This window comes from Ranitomeya imitator, chromosome 4 (genome assembly GCF_032444005.1).
Source record: "Ranitomeya imitator isolate aRanImi1 chromosome 4, aRanImi1.pri, whole genome shotgun sequence".
NCBI classification, from domain to species: domain Eukaryota; kingdom Metazoa; phylum Chordata; class Amphibia; order Anura; family Dendrobatidae; genus Ranitomeya; species Ranitomeya imitator.
Genome location: NC_091285.1, coordinates 703,313,987 through 703,335,644, shown reverse-complemented (window position 1 = coordinate 703,335,644; position 21,658 = coordinate 703,313,987). Strand labels below are relative to the sequence as shown.

At 44.8% G+C, this 21,658-nt stretch overlaps 1 protein-coding gene across 1 annotated transcript in view; it reads left to right on the top strand.

Moving 5' to 3' along the window:
• Positions 1–21,658, top strand: part of LOC138677399 (uncharacterized) — a 628,383-nt gene that overhangs the window by 426,909 nt on the left and 179,816 nt on the right. The window contains exons 21-23 of the mRNA XM_069767493.1: positions 6–32; positions 12,261–12,305; positions 12,510–12,548. Of these exons, the coding sequence (XP_069623594.1) occupies positions 6–32; positions 12,261–12,305; positions 12,510–12,548 (111 nt within the window). The remainder of the gene's footprint in view (positions 1–5; positions 33–12,260; positions 12,306–12,509; positions 12,549–21,658) is intronic.

Genomic DNA, 21,658 nt, shown 5'->3' with positions numbered 1-21,658 from the left:
ACTAGGAGGTGAAATGCTGCCTCAGTTTCAAGGTGAGTCTTTTGAATCATTACTAGATTGGCGTAAGTGTAAATGTGACCAAGGGTTGGCTTACAAATTTTAGTCTAGGGTGCAATTAGAAAGCACTAACTCATGAGTTGAAATGGCTTATCTTCAGGCTGCTTATCTCTGGGCGCTGCAGTAAGGCAGCAGATATAATAGGCTTTAAAAATAATAGTAAAGGGTACAAAGATATGGAATTAGAATGGGGCACATGACATAGTCACGAGTACAGAACTAAAGGTACCGTTACACTAAACGATTTACCAACGATCACGACCAGCGATACGACCTGGCCATGATCGTTGGTAAGTCGTTGTGTGGTCGCTGGGGAGCTGTCACACAGACAGCTCTCTCCAGTGACCATCGATCAGGGGAATGACTTCGGCATCGTTGAAACTGTCTTCAACGATGCCGAAGTCCCCGGGTAACCAGGGTAAATATTGGGTTACTAAGCGCAGGGCTGCGCTTAGTAACCCGATATTTACCCTGGTTACCATTGTAAAAGTTAAAAAAAAAAACAGTACATACTCACATTCCGATATCTGTCACGTCCCCCGCCGTCAGCTTCCCGCACTGACTGTGTCTGCGCCGTCCGTAAAGCAGAGCACAGCGGTGACGTCACCGCTGTGCTCTGCTTTACGGCCGGCGCTGACAGTCAGTGCAGGGAAGCTGACGGCGGGGGACGTGACAGACATCAGAATGTGAGTATGTACTGTTTTTTTTTTAACTTTTACATGTGGGGACAGAACCAATTTTTCTACATAGTACAAGAACATAACCGAGTCTACTATATAGATACAGGAACATATCCAAGCTTAATGCATGAAGATTTGAGCAGAATCAAGCTTCCTACATAGATGCAGGTACAAAACAGAGTTTCTTACGTATATACAGGAACAAAGCCACGGTTGCTATATGAGTACCTTATCAAAATGAAGCTTACTGTGTACAAAATGAAACAGAACAAAGCTTACTGCATAGATTTGAGAACAGAACAGATCTTATCATACAGATAAAGGAGCACAACTGAGTTTACTAAATAGTTATGAGAACAGAACCAAGCTTACTACATGAATACATAAACATAATTTAAATAACTACATTGAAACTTACAGGAACAGAATCAAGCTAACTGTATAGATATGAGAGTGGAAACAAACTTCCTACATAGATATACAGTACAGACCAAAAGTTTGGACACACCTTCTCATTTAAAGATTTTTCTGTATTTTCATGACTATGAAAATTGTACATTCACACTGAAGGCATCAAAACTATGAATTAACACATGTGGAATCATACACTTAACTAAAAGTGTGAAACAACTGAAATTATGTCTTATATTCTAGGTTCTTCAAAGTAGCCGCCTTTTGCTTTGATGACTGCTTTGCACACTCTTGGCTTTCTCTTGATGAGCTTCAAGAAGTAGTCACCGGGAATGGTCTTCACTTCACAGGTGTGCCCTGTCAGGTCTAATAAGTGGGATTTCTTGTCTTATAAATAATGTTGGGACCATCAGTTGTGTTGAGCAGAAGTCTGGTGGATACACAGCTGATAGTCCTACTGAATAAACTGTTAGAATTTGTATTATGGCAAGAAAAAAGCAGCTAAGTAAAGAAAAACGAGTGGCCATCATTACTTTAAGAACTGAAGGTCAGTCAGTCCGAAAAATTGGGAAAACTTTGAAAGTGTCCCCAAGTGCAATGGCAAAAACTATCAAGCGCTACAAAGAAACTGGCTAACATGAGGACCACCCCAAGAAAGGAAGACCAAGAGTCACCTCTGCTTCTGAGGATAAGTTTATCCGAGTCGTCAGCCTCAGAAATTTCAGGTTAACAGCAGCTCAGATTAGAGACCAGGTCAATGCCACACAGAGTTCTAGCAGCAGACACATCTCTACAACAACTGTTAAGAGGAGACTTTGTGCAGCAGGCCTTCATGGTAAAATAGCTGCTAGGAAACCAATGCTAAGGGCAGGCAACAAGCAGAAGAGACTTGTTTGGGATAAAGAACACAAGGAATGGACATTAGACCAGTGGAAATCTGTGCTTTGGTCTGATGAGTCCAAATTTGAGATCTTTGGTTCAAACCACCGTGTCTTTGTGCGACGCAGAAAAGGTGAACGGATGGACTCCACATGCCTGGTTCCCACCGTGAAGCATGGAGGAGGAGGTGTGATGGTGTGAGGGGGCTTTGCTGGTGACACTGTTGGGGATTTATTCAAAACTGAAGGCATCCTGAACCAGCATGGCTACCACAGCATCTTGCAGCGGCATGCTATTTCATCCGGTTTGCGTTTAGTTGGACCATTATTTATTTTTCAACAGGACAATAACCCCAAACACACATCCAGGCTGTGTAAGGGCTATTTGACCAAGAAATAGAGTGATGGGGTGCTACGCCAGATGACCTGGCCTCCACAATCACCAGACCTGAACCAAATCGAGATGGTTTGGGGTGAGCTGGACCGCAGAGTGAAGGCAAAAGGGCCAACAAGTGCTAAGCATCTCTCGGAACTGCCTCAAGATTGTTGTAGGACCATTCCCGGTGACTACCTCTTGAAGAATAACAAATCTGCAGGTGGTCGGGCATTTAGGAAATAGCGACCACAATATTGTGCAGTTTCACCTGTCTTTCACTAGGGGGACTTGTCAGGGAGTCACAAAAACATTGAACTTTAGGAAGGCAAAGTTTGAACAGCTTAGAGATGCCCTTAATCTGGTAGACTGGGACAATATCCTCAGAAATAAGAATACAGATAATAAATGGGAAATGTTTAAGAACATCCTAAATAGGCAGTGTAAGCGGTTTATACCTTGTGGGAATAAAAGGACTAGAAATAGGAAAAACCCAATGTGGCTAAACAAAGAAGTAAGACAGGCAATTAACAGTAAAAAGAAAGCATTTGCACTACTAAAGCAGGATGGCACCATTGAAGCTCTAAAAAACTATAGGGAGAAAAATACTTTATCTAAAAAACTAATTAAAGCTGCCAAAAAGGAAACAGAGAAGCACATTGCTAAGGAGAGTAAAACTAATCCCAAACTGTTCTTCAACTATATCAATAGTAAAAGAATAAAAACTGAAAATGTAGGCCCCTTAAAAAATAGTGAGGAAAGAATAGTTGTAGATGACGAGGAAAAAGCTAACATATTAAACACCTTCTTCTCCACGGTATTCACGGTGGAAAATGAAATGCTAGGTGAAATCCCAAGAAACAATGAAAACCCTATATTAAGGGTCACCAATCTAACCCAAGAAGAGGTGCGAAACCGGCTAAATAAGATTAAAATAGATAAATCTCCGGGTCCGGATGGCATACACCCACGAGTACTAAGAGAACTAAGTAATGTAATAGATAAACCATTATTTCTTATTTTTAGGGACTCTATAGCGACAGGGTCTGTTCCGCAGGATTGGCGCATAGCAAATGTGGTGCCAATATTCAAAAAGGGCTCTAAAAGTGAACCTGGAAATTATAGGCCAGTAAGTCTAACCTCTATTGTTGGTAAAATATTTGAAGGGTTTCTGAGGGATGTTATTCTGGATTATCTCAATGAGAATAACTGTTTAACTCCATATCAGCATGGGTTTATGAGAAATCGCTCCTGTCAAACCAATCTAATCAGTTTTTATGAAGAGGTAAGCTATAGGCTGGACCACGGTGAGTCATTGGACGTGGTATATCTCGATTTTTCCAAAGCGTTTGATACCGTGCCGCACAAGAGGTTGGTACACAAAATGAGAATGCTTGGTCTGGGGGAAAATGTGTGTAAATGGGTTAGTAACTGGCTTAGTGATAGAAAGCAGAGGGTGGTTATAAATGGTATAGTCTCTAACTGGGTCGCTGTGACCAGTGGGGTACCGCAGGGGTCAGTATTGGGACCTGTTCTCTTCAACATATTCATTAATGATCTGGTAAAAGGTTTACACAGTAAAATATCGATATTTGCAGATGATACAAAACTATGTAAAGCAGTTAATACAAGAGAAGATAGTATTCTGCTACAGATGGATCTGGATAAGTTGGAAACTTGGGCTGAAAGGTGGCAGATGAGGTTTAACAATGATAAATGTAAGGTTATACACATGGGAAGAGGGAATCAATATCACCATTACACACTGAACGGGAAACCACTGGGTAAATCTGACAGGGAGAAGGACTTGGGGATCCTAGTTAATGATAAACTTACCTGGAGCAGCCAGTGCCAGGCAGCAGCTGCCAAGGCAAACAGGATCATGGGGTGCATTAAAAGAGGTCTGGATACACATGATGAGAGCATTATACTGCCTCTGTACAAATCCCTAGTTAGACCGCACATGGAGTACTGTGTCCAGTTTTGGGCACCGGTGATCAGGAAGGATATAATGGAACTAGAGAGAGTACAAAGGAGGGCAACAAAATTAATAAAGGGGATGGGAGAACTACAATACCCAGATAGATTAGCGAAATTAGGATTATTTAGTCTAGAAAAAAGACGACTGAGGGGCGATCTAATAACCATGTATAAGTATATAAGGGGACAATACAAATATCTCGCTGAGGATCTGTTTATACCAAGGAAGGTGACGGGCACAAGGGGGCATTCTTTGCGTCTGGAGGAGAGAAGGTTTTTCCACCAACATAGAAGAGGATTCTTTACTGTTAGGGCAGTGAGAATCTGGAATTGCTTGCCTGAGGAGGTGGTGATGGCGAACTCAGTCGAGGGGTTCAAGAGAGGCCTGGATGTCTTCCTGGAGCAGAACAATATTGTATCATACAATTATTAGGTTCTGTAGAAGGACGTAGATCTGGGTATTTATTATGATGGAATATAGGCTGAACTGGATGGACAAATGTCTTTTTTCGGCCTTACTAACTATGTTACTATGTTACTAAGCTCACCAAGAGAATGCCAAGAGACTGCAAAGCAGTCGTCAAAGCAAAAGGTGGCTACTTTGAAGAACCTAGAATATAAGACATATTTTCAGTTGTTTCACACTTTTTTGTTAAGTATTTAATTCCACATGTGTTAATTCATAGTTTTGATGCCTTCAGTGTGAATGTACAATTTTCATAGTCATGAAAATACAGAAAAATCTTTAAATGAGAAGGTGTGTCCAAACTTTTGGTCTGTACTGTAGGTACAAATTATAGCTTTATGCATAAATGTGGAAACAGAACCATAGCTACTCAGACTGAACCAAACTTACTGCATAGATATTGGAACTGAACTTAACAGCGTTGTGAACCTGTCTGACACTGGAACTTGGAGCCTCACTGCAAGATTGAAATTAACTTTATCTCCCCGGCATTGTTTGGCTTCCAGTCATAGGGGCGGCACCGGTGCAGGTTCAGACACTGTTCTGTGTCTACAGACCATTCTGTGCATTAGACCCCATTGTCATTCAGTTCCAGGGGTGCAGTTACTGCGGCTGCTTTTTACACACTGAGCGATGACTGAACCAGAGCCGACACCTTCTCTTTGGCAGGAATTTGACGGGAATAAAGGGCATTTTCTCCGGACAGCTGAGACTCCATCCCAAGGCAGGTTCAGAAAGCTACAAACCTGCAGATTAATGCCACACCTGAGGTTAATATTGTATTTTTTAGGTGATAGGTTTCATTTAAAAATTAAAATCAGCAAATGAGCATTTTGCTCATACTTTACATAACTAATAATCTGTTCATATTGGCCAATTCCTGGGAAGATAGCGTCCCTAAGAACACAAGGCAGAATGCCATTTTTTTAACCTGTGATGCTATGATCGATTGTAGTATATACTGCTGTACCTCACTTCTGCAGTATGTAGTGACATGGATATCTCCTTAGGAGCTGCATCCTCATGGCAAACATTCAGCAACTGGGGGGAGCTTGGGTGTGGGCTGATGGGATCTTGTGAGCCCATGCATCGGTCACTGATCTATTTAACTACTGCGGTCAGTAATTGACATTGGTTTTAGAAGAGTTAAACAGCGGAGATTGAGACTAGCTCTGATTGCTGCTGTTTCAGCCCGATCCTGACCATGTATCCCAGCTGTCATCTGCAGTGTATGGGTGGGCTCCTCGCCTAGTAGCCTCAGTGAAACATATCTCCCCTCAAGCATTATGCCAGTGACTTTGTCACAACACATGCAAACAATTCTACATGTATAACCACAAATATTATATATATACAAAAGTTTACATACCTCGGCGGAATTTTTGCTTTCTTGGCCTTTTTTCAGAGGATATGAAAAATAACAATTATAGAAACCTCATTCCAGCTGACCCTGTTGATCTATGCTAATCCACCTGGGGCTCAGACACAGGCCTCACCCTGACCCCTCATCAAGAATAATACAAAAAATTGGAGACCGGATCAACGGGTCTGGATTTTCCTTTTCTTTTTCTTTTTCAAAAGAAAATATAGTGCATACAAAAGAAAAATGTACATGGTCAAATGACCCAGTCGACGCATTTCGACTGCACTAGGCAGCCATACTCATGACTAGGGTTGAGCGACTTTTACTTTTATAGGATCGGGTCTGGTTTCATGAAACCCGACTTTTTCAAAAGTCGGGTTGACTATAAAAAAGTCGGGGTCGGGGTCGGCTGAAACACGAAACCCAATGCAGTCCATTGGGTTTCCAATGGTTCCCAGGGTCTGAAGGAGAGGAAACTCTTCTTCAGGCCCTGCGATCCATATTTAAGTGTAAAATAAAGAATTAAAATAAAAAAATATTGCTATACTCACCCTCTGACGCGCCCTGGTACTAACCGGAGGTCTTCCTTCCTTAGAATCAGAATGAATGACCTTAGATGATGTCGCGGCTTGTGATTGGTTGCGCGACCGCATATGTGACCGCTCACGTGACCAATGAGAAGGCTGCCGGAAAGAAGCAGGGCGCGTCCAAGGATGAGTATATTCCTATTAGGTATATACTCACCCTCGGACGCGCCCTGCTTCTTTCCGGCAGCCTTCTTTCCTAAGAATCAGCGCTTGAAGGACCTTCGGTGACGTCGTGGCTTCTGATTGGTCACATGAGCGATCACATGGGCGGTCGTGCAACCAATCACAAGCCGCGACGTCATCTAAGGTCATTCACGCGCTTATTCTAAGGAAGGAAGACCTCCGGTTAGTACCAGGGCGCGTCAGAGGGTAAGTATAGCAATATTTTTTATTTTAATTCTTTATTTTACACTTAAATATGGATTCCGATACCGATTTCCGATATTGCAAACATATCGGAACTCGGTATCGGAATTCCGATTCCAGATCAGAAGATCGCCGACCTCATGGCCAACTCCACACAGTGGTCGGGTCAGGTTTCATGAAACCCGACTTTGCCAAAAGTCGGCGACTTCTGAAAATGGCCGACCCGTTTCGCTCAACCCTACTCATGACTAATGTTCAAATAACATGCAGTCATTTGTATATTCTTTTACAAGGTATAACACAGATGTTCTTACTTCACTTAACAATTGGGTGTTACATATAGAAAGCGGTGTAGCAAATACTAGAATGACATTGCAAAACTGCAAATTATTAGTGTCCATGAATTTTTCCACAGTGCAGGTGAAAAAATTATATATAAAGTCATACACCAAAATTATAAAATAACACATGCAATAGTGTAATTTAACCCCTTAACCCCGAAGGGTGGTTTGCTTGTTAATGACCGAGCCAATTTTTGCAATTCTGACCACTGTCCCTTTATAAGGTAACAACTCTGGAACTCTTCGATAGATCCCGGTGATTCTGACAAAGTTTTCTCGTGACATATTTTACTTTATGATAGTGGTAAAATTTCTTTGATATTACCTGCGTTTAGTTGAATTTTCATGCCCTTAAATCACAGAGATATGTCACACAAAATACTTAATAAGTAACTTTCCCACACGTCTACTTTACATCAGCACAATTTTGGAACCAATTTTTTTTTTGCTAGGGAGTTATAAGGGTTAAAAGTTGACCGGCAATTTCTCATTTTTACAACACCATTTTTTTTTTAGGGACCACATCACATTTGAAGTAACTTATCTATATCATAGATAATATCCAAAAGTGACACCAGTTTAAAAACTGCACCCCTCAATGATCTCAAAACTACATTAAAGAAGCTTATTAACCCTTCAGGTGCTTCACAGGAATATTTGGAATTTTTTTTTTTTAATGAACATTTAACTTTTTTTCACAAAAAATTTACTTCAGATCCAATTTTTTTATTTTACCAAGGGTAACAGGAGAAATTGGACACCAAAAGTTGTCCAATTTGTCCTGAGTACGCTGACACCCCATATGTGGGGGGACTCACTGTTTGGGCGCCCGGCAAAGCTCGGAAGGGAAGCAGCGCCTTTTGACTTTTTCAAAGTATATTTGGCTGGAATTGAGATGGGACGCCATGTCGCATTTGGAGAGCCCCTGATGTGCTTAAGCAGTGGAAACCTCCCAAAAGTGACCAAATTTTTGAAACTAGATCCCCAAAGGAACTTATCTAGATGTGTGGTGAGCACTTTGAACCTCAAAGTGCTTCATAAAAGTTTACAAAGTAGAGCCGTAAAAATAAAAAATCATATTTTTTCACAAAAATTATCTTTTTGCCCCCAATTTTTTATTGTCACAAGGGTAAGCATGGAATCTGCCCAATTCTTCCTCCAACCCTAACCCCAACATACCCCTAACCCTAATCCCAGCCCCAACTATAACCCTAACCACAAACCTAACTCTAACACACACCTAACCCTAATGCCAACCCTAATCCCAACCCTAACCCTAATCAATACCCTAACCCTATCTTTAGCTACAACCCTAACCCTAACTTTAGCCCCAACCCTAACCCTAACTTTAGCCCCAACCCAAACCCTAACTTTAGCCCCAACCCTAGCCCTAACTTTAGCCCCAACTGTAACCCTAACATTAGCCCCAACCCTAACCCTAACTTTAGCCCCAATCCTAACCCTAACTTTAGCCCCAACCTTAACCCTAACTTTAGCCCCAATCCTAACCCTAAATTTAGCTCTAACCCTAAGCCAAATGGGAAAATTGAAATAGAAAAATTTTATTATTTTCCCTAAGGGGGTGATAAAGGACGGTTTGATTTACTATTTATAGTGTGTTCTAATAGCGGTTTTTTTATATTTAGCAACTGTCACGCTTTTTATTGCAAATAAATTTTTTTTAGAAAGATATAACTTTTCCATATTTTGGCCAACAGAGTCATGTGAGGTCTTGTTTTATGCAGGACGAGTTGACATTTTTATTGGTACCATTTTCGGGCACATGACATTTTTGATCGCTTCTTATTACGATTTTTGGAGGCAGAATGAACAAAAACCCGCAATTCATGAATTTTTTTTGGGTGGGGCGTTTATACCATTCTGTGTGTGGTAAAATTAATAAGGCAATTTTATTCTGCGGTCAGTACGATTACTGTGATATCTCATTTATATCCTTTTTAATGTTTTGGCGCTTTTATACAATAAAACCTTTTTTACATAGTTAATAATTATTTTTGCATCACTTTATTCTAAGGACTATAACTTTTTAATTTTTTCGCTGATGACACTGTATGGCGGCTCGTTTTTTGTGGGACAAGACAACGTTTTAAGTTTATTTATATCCGTCTTTTTGATCGCGTTTTATTCCACTTTTTGTTCGGTTGTATGATGATAAAGAATTGTTTTTGTCTTGTTTTTTATTTATTTTTTATACAGTGTTTACTGAAGAGGTTAACTAGTCGGACAGTTTTATAGGTCGGGTCGTTACGAATGCAGCGATACTAAATATGTGTACTTTTATTGTTTTTTTTTATTCACATAAAGAAATGTATTATGATGTATTCACACTGCAGGGCTGGGAATCTGGCGCCTGCGCAGTGGAGTGGGTCACCGTGCTCTTCGACAGAAGTGACGATTTCTTGCGAGACTTCACAAATCTTGCGAGACATCGGCACTATCTTCATTGGAGCACGGTGACCCGCTCCACTGCGCAGGTGCCAAGTTCCCAGCCCTGCAGTGTGAATACATCATAACACACTGCGGGGCGGGATCTGAGGCCTCCGCTACAAGCCGACGTGATATCCTGATGTAAGTTCCCGGGCAGTGCGCACTGCGCATGACCAAGAACTGATTGGTGAGCATAGGCACCAGTGAAGTTACTTACTAGAAAGAGAGGAGGGGGCGTCCAGAAGACAGAGGGGGGTGATGGATGGCTGCGAGGCGGTTGAGTCAGGGGTAGAAAACATACCTCCCTGGCTCAATAGAGGTATGGCGGGAAACTTATAAAACAAATTATTTCAGCGTTCCTAGGGATAATAAACATAAGAGCCACCTTCACAGAATGCAGCCTTAGTGCTTCTGAAGGAGGCTCTTTTACTTTAATAGGCCCTGCGAGGGGTGACAGGTTCCCTTAAAGCAGCTGTTTTGGGACTACTTTGGGGAGCATGTGCCATCCGAACCACTCGATCCCTCCGGATTAGCCTGTCCCTGAATGTAACCTATGTATATTCTTCATATGTCAGCCTCCTGTGCATACAAAAAATATCAGCCATAACATGGGTCAGCAAAAAAAATTTTTCAAGAGCTGTTTTGGTTATTCCACATAATCTTTATGTCTTTAAGTGCGCTGAATCCGAAAATGACCTCTGTTTTGTCATAGGACATCACGTTTTCTGACAATTTAAGTAACTATGTTAAATAAGACAATACCTCAAAATAAATGAAAATAGACTCATAAAATTAATTTTTTATTACAAATGTTTCATGAAAATCATTTTTTAACTGCAATGAGCTCACTAACACACACTAACATCGCTTCTTCTTCCCTGTGAGGCTTCTCTTGGTTCATTTACGCTTGTGACTTGTGAGCGTCCCACAGTAGTCAGCCATCATTGTAATGCTCCATCTTCCTTGGTATCTTCTTTCCATCTCTTTAAGGTCTTGGTGGAATAGTTCACCTAGCTCTTCACTCACAGCTCCCAAATTTTCAGGAAAGTTGTCAAGGTGGGAATGGAGGAAATGCACTTTCAAACTCATCAGGCAACCGAAAGCTTGAAAAGATTTCAGCATTCGTGCGACGATTTTTTTGTAGTCAGGGTCTTGTATATCTTCAATGCATTGATGTGAATTAATTAATAGTAATTTTGACTTTCAAAACCCTAAGATAAAAAAAATACCAAAAATTGAGAAAAATATACTAAATTTGAAGAGTATTTTGCATTTTGTGGCAAATCCTGAAGTCCAGGATTTTTTTCAATATTTTTTTTCGTTTTCAGCACACCAAAATACATGAAAATTAGATGAAAATAATCAAACAGCTTTTTAGTCGCAGACCTGTGTAATCTGTTCCCCTCATCACATGTATAACTTATTGTTCTTCCCCCCCTGAGCTCACTAATGTTATTGCTCTACAATGGTGAAAAGCTTAATGACTAGTGTTGAGCGATACCGTCTGATACTTGAAAGTATCGGTATCGGATAGTATCAGCTGATACCCGAAAAGTATCGGATATTGCCGATACCGATATCCGATACCAATACAAGTCAATGGGACACCAAGTATCGGAAGGTGTCCTCATGGTTCCCAGGGTCTGAAGGAGAGGAAACTCTCCTTCAGGCCCTGGGATCCATATTAATGTGTAAAATAAAGAATTAAAATAAAAAATATTGATATATTCACCTCTCCGGCGGCCCCTGGACATCACCGCGGGTAACCGGCAGGCTTCTTTGTTTAAAATGAGCGCGTTTAGGACCTGAGAATGACGTCGCGGCTTCTGATTGGTCGCATGCCGCTCATGTGACCGCCACACGACCAATCAGAAGCCGCGACGTCATTCGCAGGTCCTAAATTCCTAGAATGAGGAGTTTAGTGCCTGAGAATGACGTCGCGGCTTGTGATTGGTCGCGTGGCGGTCACATGAGCGGCACGCGACCAATCAGAAGCCGCGACATCATTCTCAGGTCCTAAACGCGCTCATTTTAAACAAAGAAGCCTGCCGGTTACCAGCGGTGATGTCCAGGGGCCGCCGGAGAGGTGAATATATCAATATTTTTTATTTTAATTCTTTATTTTACACATCACTATGGATCCGATACCGATACCCGATACCACAAAAGTATCGGAACTCGGTATCGGAATTCCGATACCGCAAGTATCGGCCGATACCCGATACTTGCGGTATCGGAATGCTCAACACTATTAATGACAGATTATAGCTTCCGTCTCCTATATAATCTGCATATTACTTATCTCTACAGGAGGAACCCCACGCCAGAGAATTAAATTACCAACAGGTGAAATCGGTAAGTGTAAATGACCCATATAAATCCCAAACATCCTCTACTCTATTTGTAGAGGCGCAATAATCTGCTCCACTCTTCATATGTAGACTGATCGTCTTTCTCTCTGCACATCACTAGCCTTTCTGCTCTATAATGGTGTCATGTATAGTGTCACATTACTGATCTTAACCCTCTGTATGATCCAGATATTTCTTCTTACTGCAGGAGATCCGTCCTTACAGCGCCATGGTTTAACACCACCTAGTAAGTTAACATTAGAGAATATATTTTAGTTGAATTTAATTACTTTCAAATTCTATAAAAATGCTCATTCACCAAACTGCATTTTTTTGTAATTCAGTTCCATTCAGATTCAATAAGATAGCGGCCAAAAAGTGACAACAAACACTAATTTAAAAATATCTTATACTCACCTTACTCTTCACCTCTCCGGTCTCTCCGTAGTGGAGATCACAAGATGCAGTGAGGAGCAGATGGTTGATGGTGAGGAGTATAAATGCTGGAGAGGTGAGAAGTTAGGTGACTTTATAAGCATTTATTTTTATTTAATAAAGTTGAGCGAGCAATAAAATGTTCCGATGGTAGTTACTCAAACCAAACAATCTCTAAAGCTCGAGTGCGCATTTCGAGTAACAAGGATAATGGGAGCCAATAAAAAATCTAAACTTTTTTTCCAGCAGACCCTACAAGGAGGTCTGGGGGGCAGTGAACATGTAGATATGGATGGAAAAAAGTTCTGAAGGAGAACTGCATGGGGAAGACTCTTGAAAGCATCTCTGACTCCCAGATCACTGCTGAGAACAACGGTGTCACATTTTTATTTCACTTTAAGGGCTGACAATAAAATTAACAAGAAATTGGAATTTAAATGAAAAAAAAAATGTTAAGAGACCTTTTATCCTGTATAATGATTTGTATATAAAGCAAGATTTAAAATTATTTTTAAAAAATATATTTTAAGTGAACCAAAATTGATTTTTTTATCAAAAAATTCAGTGGAATTTATGAAGGAAGAAAGAAGTGCCAAAAATGACGGACTCGGGCGAGCTCAGAGGGACTCAGATAAACCCTGTATTAGACATAACGGAGGGTCTCATACACATTCTGTTCAAATTGTCATTTAGTGGTACAACTAGACTAATAAAGGCTCTGCGCTAATTGCAAATCCTGCCAACAGTTACAAGCAGGGTGTTAGGGGTCGAGTTCCCGCTTCTGCACAGGGGGAATCTCGAGCCACTTCCGCTGCGGTCTCCCATTCTTGTCCAGCCGCAGTGGAGCCTGCTCAGCAAGGACGTCGGTCCCAGCGTCTTGCTCATTCTCACTCTGTTCTGAGAGTTAGTGCTGCTTCTCCAGTCTCTGCCTTTAAAGTCAGTGCTGGTCAGCAGCGAGCGGACTTCTCTGGGACTAAGTCCTTGTCTGCATGTACTGAGCATGCCCAGCGTAAGGTCTCCCGTTGGAGATCGAGGGTCATGTGCTCAGGCTCTGCAGCACATTCCATTGGTCCTCTTGGCAGGTCCTAGAAGGGCAAAAGTGCTGTGGCCACTTCCTGTGCTGCTGTTATATAAACTGCGCATGACCGCACAGCCATGCGCTAGTATTGTTTTACAATTGCTTATGTGTGTATGTTGTGAGTGCAAGTCGTCCTTGGAAACCCCTACCCTATTGAATGTCTGTTCGCGGAAGGTGTATGGCTGCTACCTAGCGCCCGACTTAGCCTACAGCACTAACACACATCACAGCGTCCTGTAGCTGTGCCTGCCAGTACGGCGCCGTGCGCCTGCCTTGCGCTTTCCATACCCGAGTCTGGGTGGTTAGTGGCGTCCGTTAGTGCGGCATCGCTCGCACTCTTGTGCACATAGATTTCTTAAGGTTCTCTACACACCCAGTTGCGGTGTTACGCCAGCAAGGGTCTAATCGGGCTCCAATCCCTTCTGGGGTTAAGTCCGCTGACCACTTGCTCGCGCACTAGTGCGGTACTGCGGTCCTGTGAATTAACAGGATCGCTTTCTTCACGCTGGGTGAGGTTTAACCCACGCGTGTATACTTTAGTGTACCGCCATATTGTCTGCTAATTGCTAGCAGCAGGTTCTCACCTGCACGGTGGACCCCGGACTGCGAACGCACCTTTATCATCTGTCTTGGTGCGTTCCGCCAGTCCTAACAGAATACTAGCGCCAGGGTCTGGCTAGTAAAATGGCGGACGATCAGCGTTTACAGCGGTACATCCAGCAGCTGGAGGGAAGGTTGGCGGCTTTTGAGCGTTCAACCTCAGCTGTGGATGTTACTGCTGTCGCTGTTCAGGCTGCAAGTGTGGCTGCAGCTACCTTGTCCACTGCCGCTCCTGTACCGACGCTATCTCGCCTCCCGCTACCAGAGAAATTTTCTGGTGACAGTAAGTCCTGTAGGGGTTTCGTGAGTCAGTGCTCAATACATCTCGAGCTTCTGGCCTCTCGTTTCCCTACAGAGCGGGCTAAGGTGGGCTTTATAATTTCCTTATTGTCGGACAGGGCGTTGCAGTGGGCTACGCCGCTGTGGGAGCGTGGCGATCATGTGGTGCAGAGTGCTCCGTTATTCCTGAGCACTCTGAAACAGGTCTTTCTTGGACCTCGTGTCACCCATGACACGGCGCTCCAACTGTTGGCACTGACTCAGGGCTCGTCCTTGGTCAGCCTTTTTGCCGTCCATTTCCGCACTCTGGCATCTGAGCTGGAGTGGTCGGATAAAGCCCTTATCCCTATATTTTGGAGGGGGCTGGCTGACCACGTTAAGGACGCTCTGGCCACTAGGGAGATTCCCGCCACACTGGAGGAGTTAATAGCAGTATCTACTCGCATTGACCGCCGTTTTCACGAGCGGAGGTTAGAGCGAGCCCAGTGTAGGCAGAGGTTTCGGCTGGCTCCCACCTTCGCCAAACCTTTGGAATCTCCAGTTCAGGCTCCTGAGGTTCAGGAACCTAAGGTGGTGTCACGAGCGGGATCTAAGTCCCAGACTGCTCGTGCACTCCAGGGTTGCCAGGTTTGCCAACAGTCAGGACATCTTGCCACCAGATGTCATCAGCGGTCGAGGAAACGTCAGCGTCTAGTGGTAGTAGGTGGAGGTGCACTAGACACTGCGACGTTTGCCTCCAAATTGTCCTTTAAGGGGACAATTACCTTTGGCTCATCCTCCCACTCGGTAGACCTCTGCGTGGATTCTGGGGCGGAGGGCAATTTTATGTCTTCTGCCTTCGCCCAACGTCACGCAATACCCCTGGTTATGCTATCCCAACCAGTAACGGTACGAGTGGTGAATGGGTCGACACTCCCCGCACAGATAACACATCAGACCATCCCTGTTACTCTGTCCCTGTCGCCATCCCATCAGGAGATTATTTCTCTACTCGTCATTCCTGAGGGTATTGATGAGGTCCTGTTGGGGATACCTTGGCTACGGTACCACTCTCCTCACATCGAGTGGTCCTCAGGCAGAATTCTGGGATGGAGTGAGTCATGTGGGGGTAGGTGTCACCGAGAGTGCGTTCAGGTTGCTACTACTGAGGTACCCGCAGATCTATCCTCTCTCCCCAAGCAATATTGGTCTTATGCAGACGTGTTCTCCAAGAAGGCGGCGGAGACCCTTCCGCCCCATCGCCCCTATGACTGTCCTATCGATCTCTTGCCTGGTGCTGAGCCTCCCCGGGGTCGAGTCTACCCATTATCTCTCCCGGAAACGGAGGCAATGTCTGAGTACATACGAGAGAATCTGGCAAGAGGGTTCATTAGGAAGTCAGTGTCACCTGCTGGGGCAGGGTTCTTCTTCGTGCAGAAGAAGAATGGAGAACTACGTCCATGCATAGACTACAGGGGTCTTAATGCTATCACAGTTAAGAACAAGTACCCTTTGCCGTTGATATCTGAGCTTTTCGATAGGCTTCGGGGAGCTAGAGTGTTTACAAAACTAGATCTGCGGGGTGCTTACAACCTGATTCGCATCCGTGAGGGGGACGAGTGGAAAACGGCATTTAACACCAGAGATGGGCACTATGAGTATCTGGTGATGCCCTTCGGGCTCTGTAATGCACCTGCCGTTTTTCAAGACTTTGTCAACGACATCTTCCGGGATATGCTTTCCACCTCGGTTGTAGTCTATCTGGATGATATTCTCATCTTTTCTCCAGATATTGACTCCCACCGGAGAGATGTTGGCAGAGTCTTCGACCTCCTACGGGCAAACTCTCTTTACGCAAAGTTGGAGAAGTGTGTGTTTGAGCAGGAGTCCTTACCTTTCCTGGGCTATATCATCTCCGCCCAGGGATTGGCTATGGATCCTGCCAAACTACAGGCTGTGATGGACTGGCAAGAGCCCCATTCTCTTAAAGCGGTGCAGCGCTTTATGGGGTTCATAAACTATTACCGCCAGTTCATTCCCCACTTCTCAACTCTGGTGGCTCCCTTGGTAGCCCTCACCAAGAAGGGAGCGAATCCCAAATTGTGGTCGGAAGAGGTCTCCAAGGCCTTCACTTCTATTAAGTCCCACTTTGCTAGCGCTCCCATCTTACATCGTCCCGATGTGGATAAGCCATTCCTACTGGAGGTGGATGCCTCGTCCGTTGGTGCTGGAGCAGTCCTCTACCAAAAGGATGCTCAAGGTCGGAAGCATCCATGCTTCTTCTTCTCCAAGACCTTCACGCCAGCGGAGAGGAACTACTCCATCGGGGACAGGGAGTTGCTAGCAATGAAGTTGGCCTTTTCGGAGTGGAGACACCTTCTGGAAGGTGCGCGGTTTCCCTTCCAAGTTTACACGGACCACAAAAATTTGGTCTATTTGCAGACAGCCCAGCGGCTAAATTCTCGCCAGGCCAGATGGTCCCTGTTCTTCTCCCGGTTCCACTTTTCCCTGCATTATCTCGCCGGGGAGAAGAATATCCATGCTGACGCTCTCTCTCGCTCCCTTATGTCAACTGAGGAGGAGGAAGAGGAGCCTCGGCTTATTGTCCCTTCCGAGAGTCTGAGAACCGTGGCGCCGGTATCGCTAGAGTCTGTGCCTCCGGGCAAGACTTTTGTGCCCATTAATTTGCGACCGGAGGTTCTCTCTTGGGCTCATTCGTCCAGGGTGGGTGGACACTTTGGGACAAAGAGGACATCGGAGCTACTGGCGAGGACGTACTGGTGGCCGCATATGGTCCGGGATGTCAGGGATTACGTTCTGGCGTGTGTCTCCTGCGCCAAAAATAAATCTCCGCGTCAAAGGCCAGCTGGTTTGCTCTATCCCTTGCCGGTGGCAGATAGGCCCTGGGAGATGGTCGGGATGGACTTTGTTGTGGGTTTGCCCAAGTCTCGCGGCTGTACCATCATTTGGGTCATCACCGATCATTTCTCAAAAATGGTGCATTTGGTGCCGCTGCCGCGGTTACCTTCTGCACGGGCCTTGGCAGCGTTGTTCATCAGACATATCTTCCGCCTACATGGTATGCCAGACAAAATTGTCAGTGACCGGGGTCCCCAGTTTGCGTCTCGGTTCTGGAGAGAGCTCTGTCGTCTTCTCAGTATTGAGTTGAATCTCTCTTCCGCTTATCATCCCGAGACGAATGGTTTGGTAGAGAGGGCCAACCAGACCTTGGTCACATACCTGCGACATTTTGTTTCAGCCTGGCAGGATGACTGGGCATCCTTGCTATCATGGGCAGAGTTTGCACTGAACAACGCCGTTGCCGACTCCACTGGACAAACCCCATTCCTCCTCAACTATGGTCAGCATCCACGGGTCCCTGTGCCTATGCCCGTGTCTTCCGCCGACTCCAGGGTGGCAGACTGGGCTGTGGAGGCACGGGATATTTGGGACCGCACTCAGGATGCCATTCGGGCCTCTAAGGAGAGAATGAGGTCCTCCGCTGATGCTCATCGGCGCCCCGCCCCGACCTTTGCTCCTGGCGACTTGGTGTGGCTCTCCGCCCGTAACATCAGGCTGCGAGTTGAGTCCACTAAATTTGCTCCTCGCTACTTGGGTCCATTCAAGGTCCTCGAGCAGGTTAATCCTGTGGTCTATCGTTTGGCCCTTCCGCCACGCCTGGGTATCACCGACACCTTTCATGTGTCCCTCTTGAAACCCGTGTATATGTCCCGCTTTTCCGAGTCATCTGCTGGGACATCGGGTTCGTCTACGGACGATTATGAGGTGAACGCTATTTTGGGGTGCAAGGTGGTGCGTGGTAAAAAATTTTATTTGGTGGACTGGAAGGGTTATGGCCCCGAGGACAGGTCCTGGGAACCTGTTGAGCACATTCGGGCCCCGCAGCTCATTGCTGCCTTCGAACGTAGCGAGGCCCAAGGAGGGGGGGGCCCTAGGAGGGGGGGTAATGTTAGGGGTCGAGTTCCCGCTTCTGCACAGGGGGAATCTCGAGCCACTTCCGCTGCGGTCTCCCATTCTTGTCCAGCCGCAGTGGAGCCTGCTCAGCAAGGACGTCGGTCCCAGCGTCTTGCTCATTCTCACTCTGTTCTGAGAGTTAGTGCTGCTTCTCCAGTCTCTGCCTTTAAAGTCAGTGCTGGTCAGCAGCGAGCGGACTTCTCTGGGACTAAGTCCTTGTCTGCATGTACTGAGCATGCCCAGCGTAAGGTCTCCCGTTGGAGATCGAGGGTCATGTGCTCAGGCTCTGCAGCACATTCCATTGGTCCTCTTGGCAGGTCCTAGAAGGGCAAAAGTGCTGTGGCCACTTCCTGTGCTGCTGTTATATAAACTGCGCATGACCGCACGGCCATGCGCTAGTATTGTTTTACAATTGCTTATGTGTGTATGTTGTGAGTGCAAGTCGTCCTTGGAAACCCCTACCCTATTGAATGTCTGTTCGCGGAAGGTGTATGGCTGCTACCTAGCGCCCGACTTAGCCTACAGCACTAACACACATCACAGCGTCCTGGAGCTGTGCCTGCCAGTACGGCGCCGTGCGCCTGCCTTGCGCTTTCCATACCCGAGTCTGGGTGGTTAGTGGCGTCCGTTAGTGCGGCATCGCTCGCACTCTTGTGCACAGATTGCTTAAGGTTCTCTACACACCCAGTTGCGGTGTTACGCCAGCAAGGGTCTAATCGGGCTCCAATCCCTTCTGGGGTTAAGTCCGCTGACCACTTGCTCGCGCACTAGTGCGGTACTGCGGTCCTGTGAATTAACAGGATCGCTTTCTTCACGCTGGGTGAGGTTTAACCCACGCGTGTATACTTTAGTGTACCGCCATATTGTCTGCTAATTGCTAGCAGCAGGTTCTCACCTGCACGGTGGACCCCGGACTGCGAACGCACCTTTATCATCTGTCTTGGTGCGTTCCGCCAGTCCTAACAGAGGGTCATCCATATACCCTGGAAGGCACCAACTGTAGTACCTCATTCAAATATTGCGAACAAAATATGGTTATGTACTCCTACATTCATATAAGCTCTGCACACAGTGAAAAAACTGCCAATAATTACAAGCAGAGTGCCTCAGAAAAATATTAAGAAAGTGAAGTTGTGGTACACTCATATTAGCTTTGCTCAAAAGGAACAAAGCAAGGAAAAAAAATTAAAGTTGGGTCATCCAGTCACCATAGACCCTAGAAGACAACAACTGGTGGTCCCCATTCAAATATTGAACATTAAAAAAACTTTATGTGCTGCTGTATTCTGGTGGTGTGGAAACGTCTTTGCTCATTTTTATCACAGTGAGCCAGTCAGAATATTGTGTTGGCAGGTGAAAGTGTCTGTCTGTTATGACCGCAGCCGGTGGCACTAGCAACCCATTCAGATAGGAAGCTAGCGGCAGGACAGCACAACGAGTCCAAGGTATAGAGCAATAGCTCATGTCATGTGTCCAGATTTCACCGCACTCTCTGTAGATCAATTATGCAAAAAGTTATATCAATTTATTTAAGAAGAACTAGGAGCGTAACAGAATATTGTATGCGATTTACAACGTTTCGGCTCAACCAGAGCCTTTGTCACGTATTCGCTGTGAAAAAAAGAAATATACAAAACAAAACAAAATAAATAACATAAATGAAAATGACATGATAAGTTGTCAAAACAATGGTAGGTCGTCCTAGGGGTAAAAGAGGGAAAGACACATGTCCACCAACAGAAACATACAGGGACGTCTGTAGAAGTGACGAATCAGGGATCGAGTGTCAGGGTAGAGTGCAAAAAGATCCTGCGTATCCTGCGGGTAGGGATGGTATAGTGAGTATCCATAAATGGTAGGGTATAAACATTAGTCAGAAAGAGACACAAGAGATGGTAGAAATCACATTGCAGATACCATACATGTAAATCACATGACCTAATGTTAACATAATGCTCCAAGACCCATAGTCTGTGACAGTTGCACAGATAGTTACCTTATTCCAGTTAGAGAATAGCGTGCAGAGAGGGAAAAAGTCCCAGCGGTGAGATATAAGCTCTGCGGGAAATAGTGAATAATGGTTAGCATGGATAAGCTAGGGAAAATGTGCCCATAGAGAAAATACCTTAAACAATGCACTGAGTATGTTTATAGAGGCTCCCTAGATGCAGTGTTTCCTACTATGAAACTGGTGATTCCCTGACTGCTTTGGGCTGGCAAAGAAACCTGCACAGATACTGCAGGTGGTGCGGAAAATGGTGGCCTTACAGTGACGGAAGGGATGTAGCGTTGCTGACTAGCTTCATTGGCCGAGGGTGCTACAACCTTAAGGGACGTTTGGTAGTTAGTCCAGGCTTGCAAATGCATGGTGGTTAAATGTCTATGCATGCAACTTGTATTGAGACTTTTCAGATTCTGACCTCTGCTTAAGGTAGTTGAACATTTTTGACAGATGACTTTGCGCTGATCAATTGGATGTTGTGTTATGTCTGCTAATGAAAGGTGTAATGAAGGCAATCCAGAGACACAGTGTGCCTAGCGATCCGAGCGCACACAGTGATCTGACAAATACCAAAAAACAAAAGAACGAGCTCTGAGACGTGGAAACTCTGTAGACCACACACCTGATCCTATCCTAAACACAACTAATAGCGGCTGTGGATTGCACCTAGCAACTACCTATGCAACTCGGCACAGCCTAAGAAACTAGCTAGCCTGAAGATAGAAAAATAGGCTTGACTTGCCCCCAGAGAAATACCCCAAAGGAAAAGGCAGCCCCCCACATATAATGACTGTGAGTAAGATGAAAAGACAAAACGTAGGGATGAAATAGATTCAGCAAAGTGGGGCCCGATAATCTTAGACAGAGCGAGGATAGTAAAGCGAACTTTGCAGTCTACAAAAAACCCTAAAGCAAAAACCACGCAAAGGGGGCAAAAAAAGACCCACCGTGCCGAACTAACGGCACGGCGGTACACCCTTTGCTTCTCAGAGCTACCAGCAAAACAAAA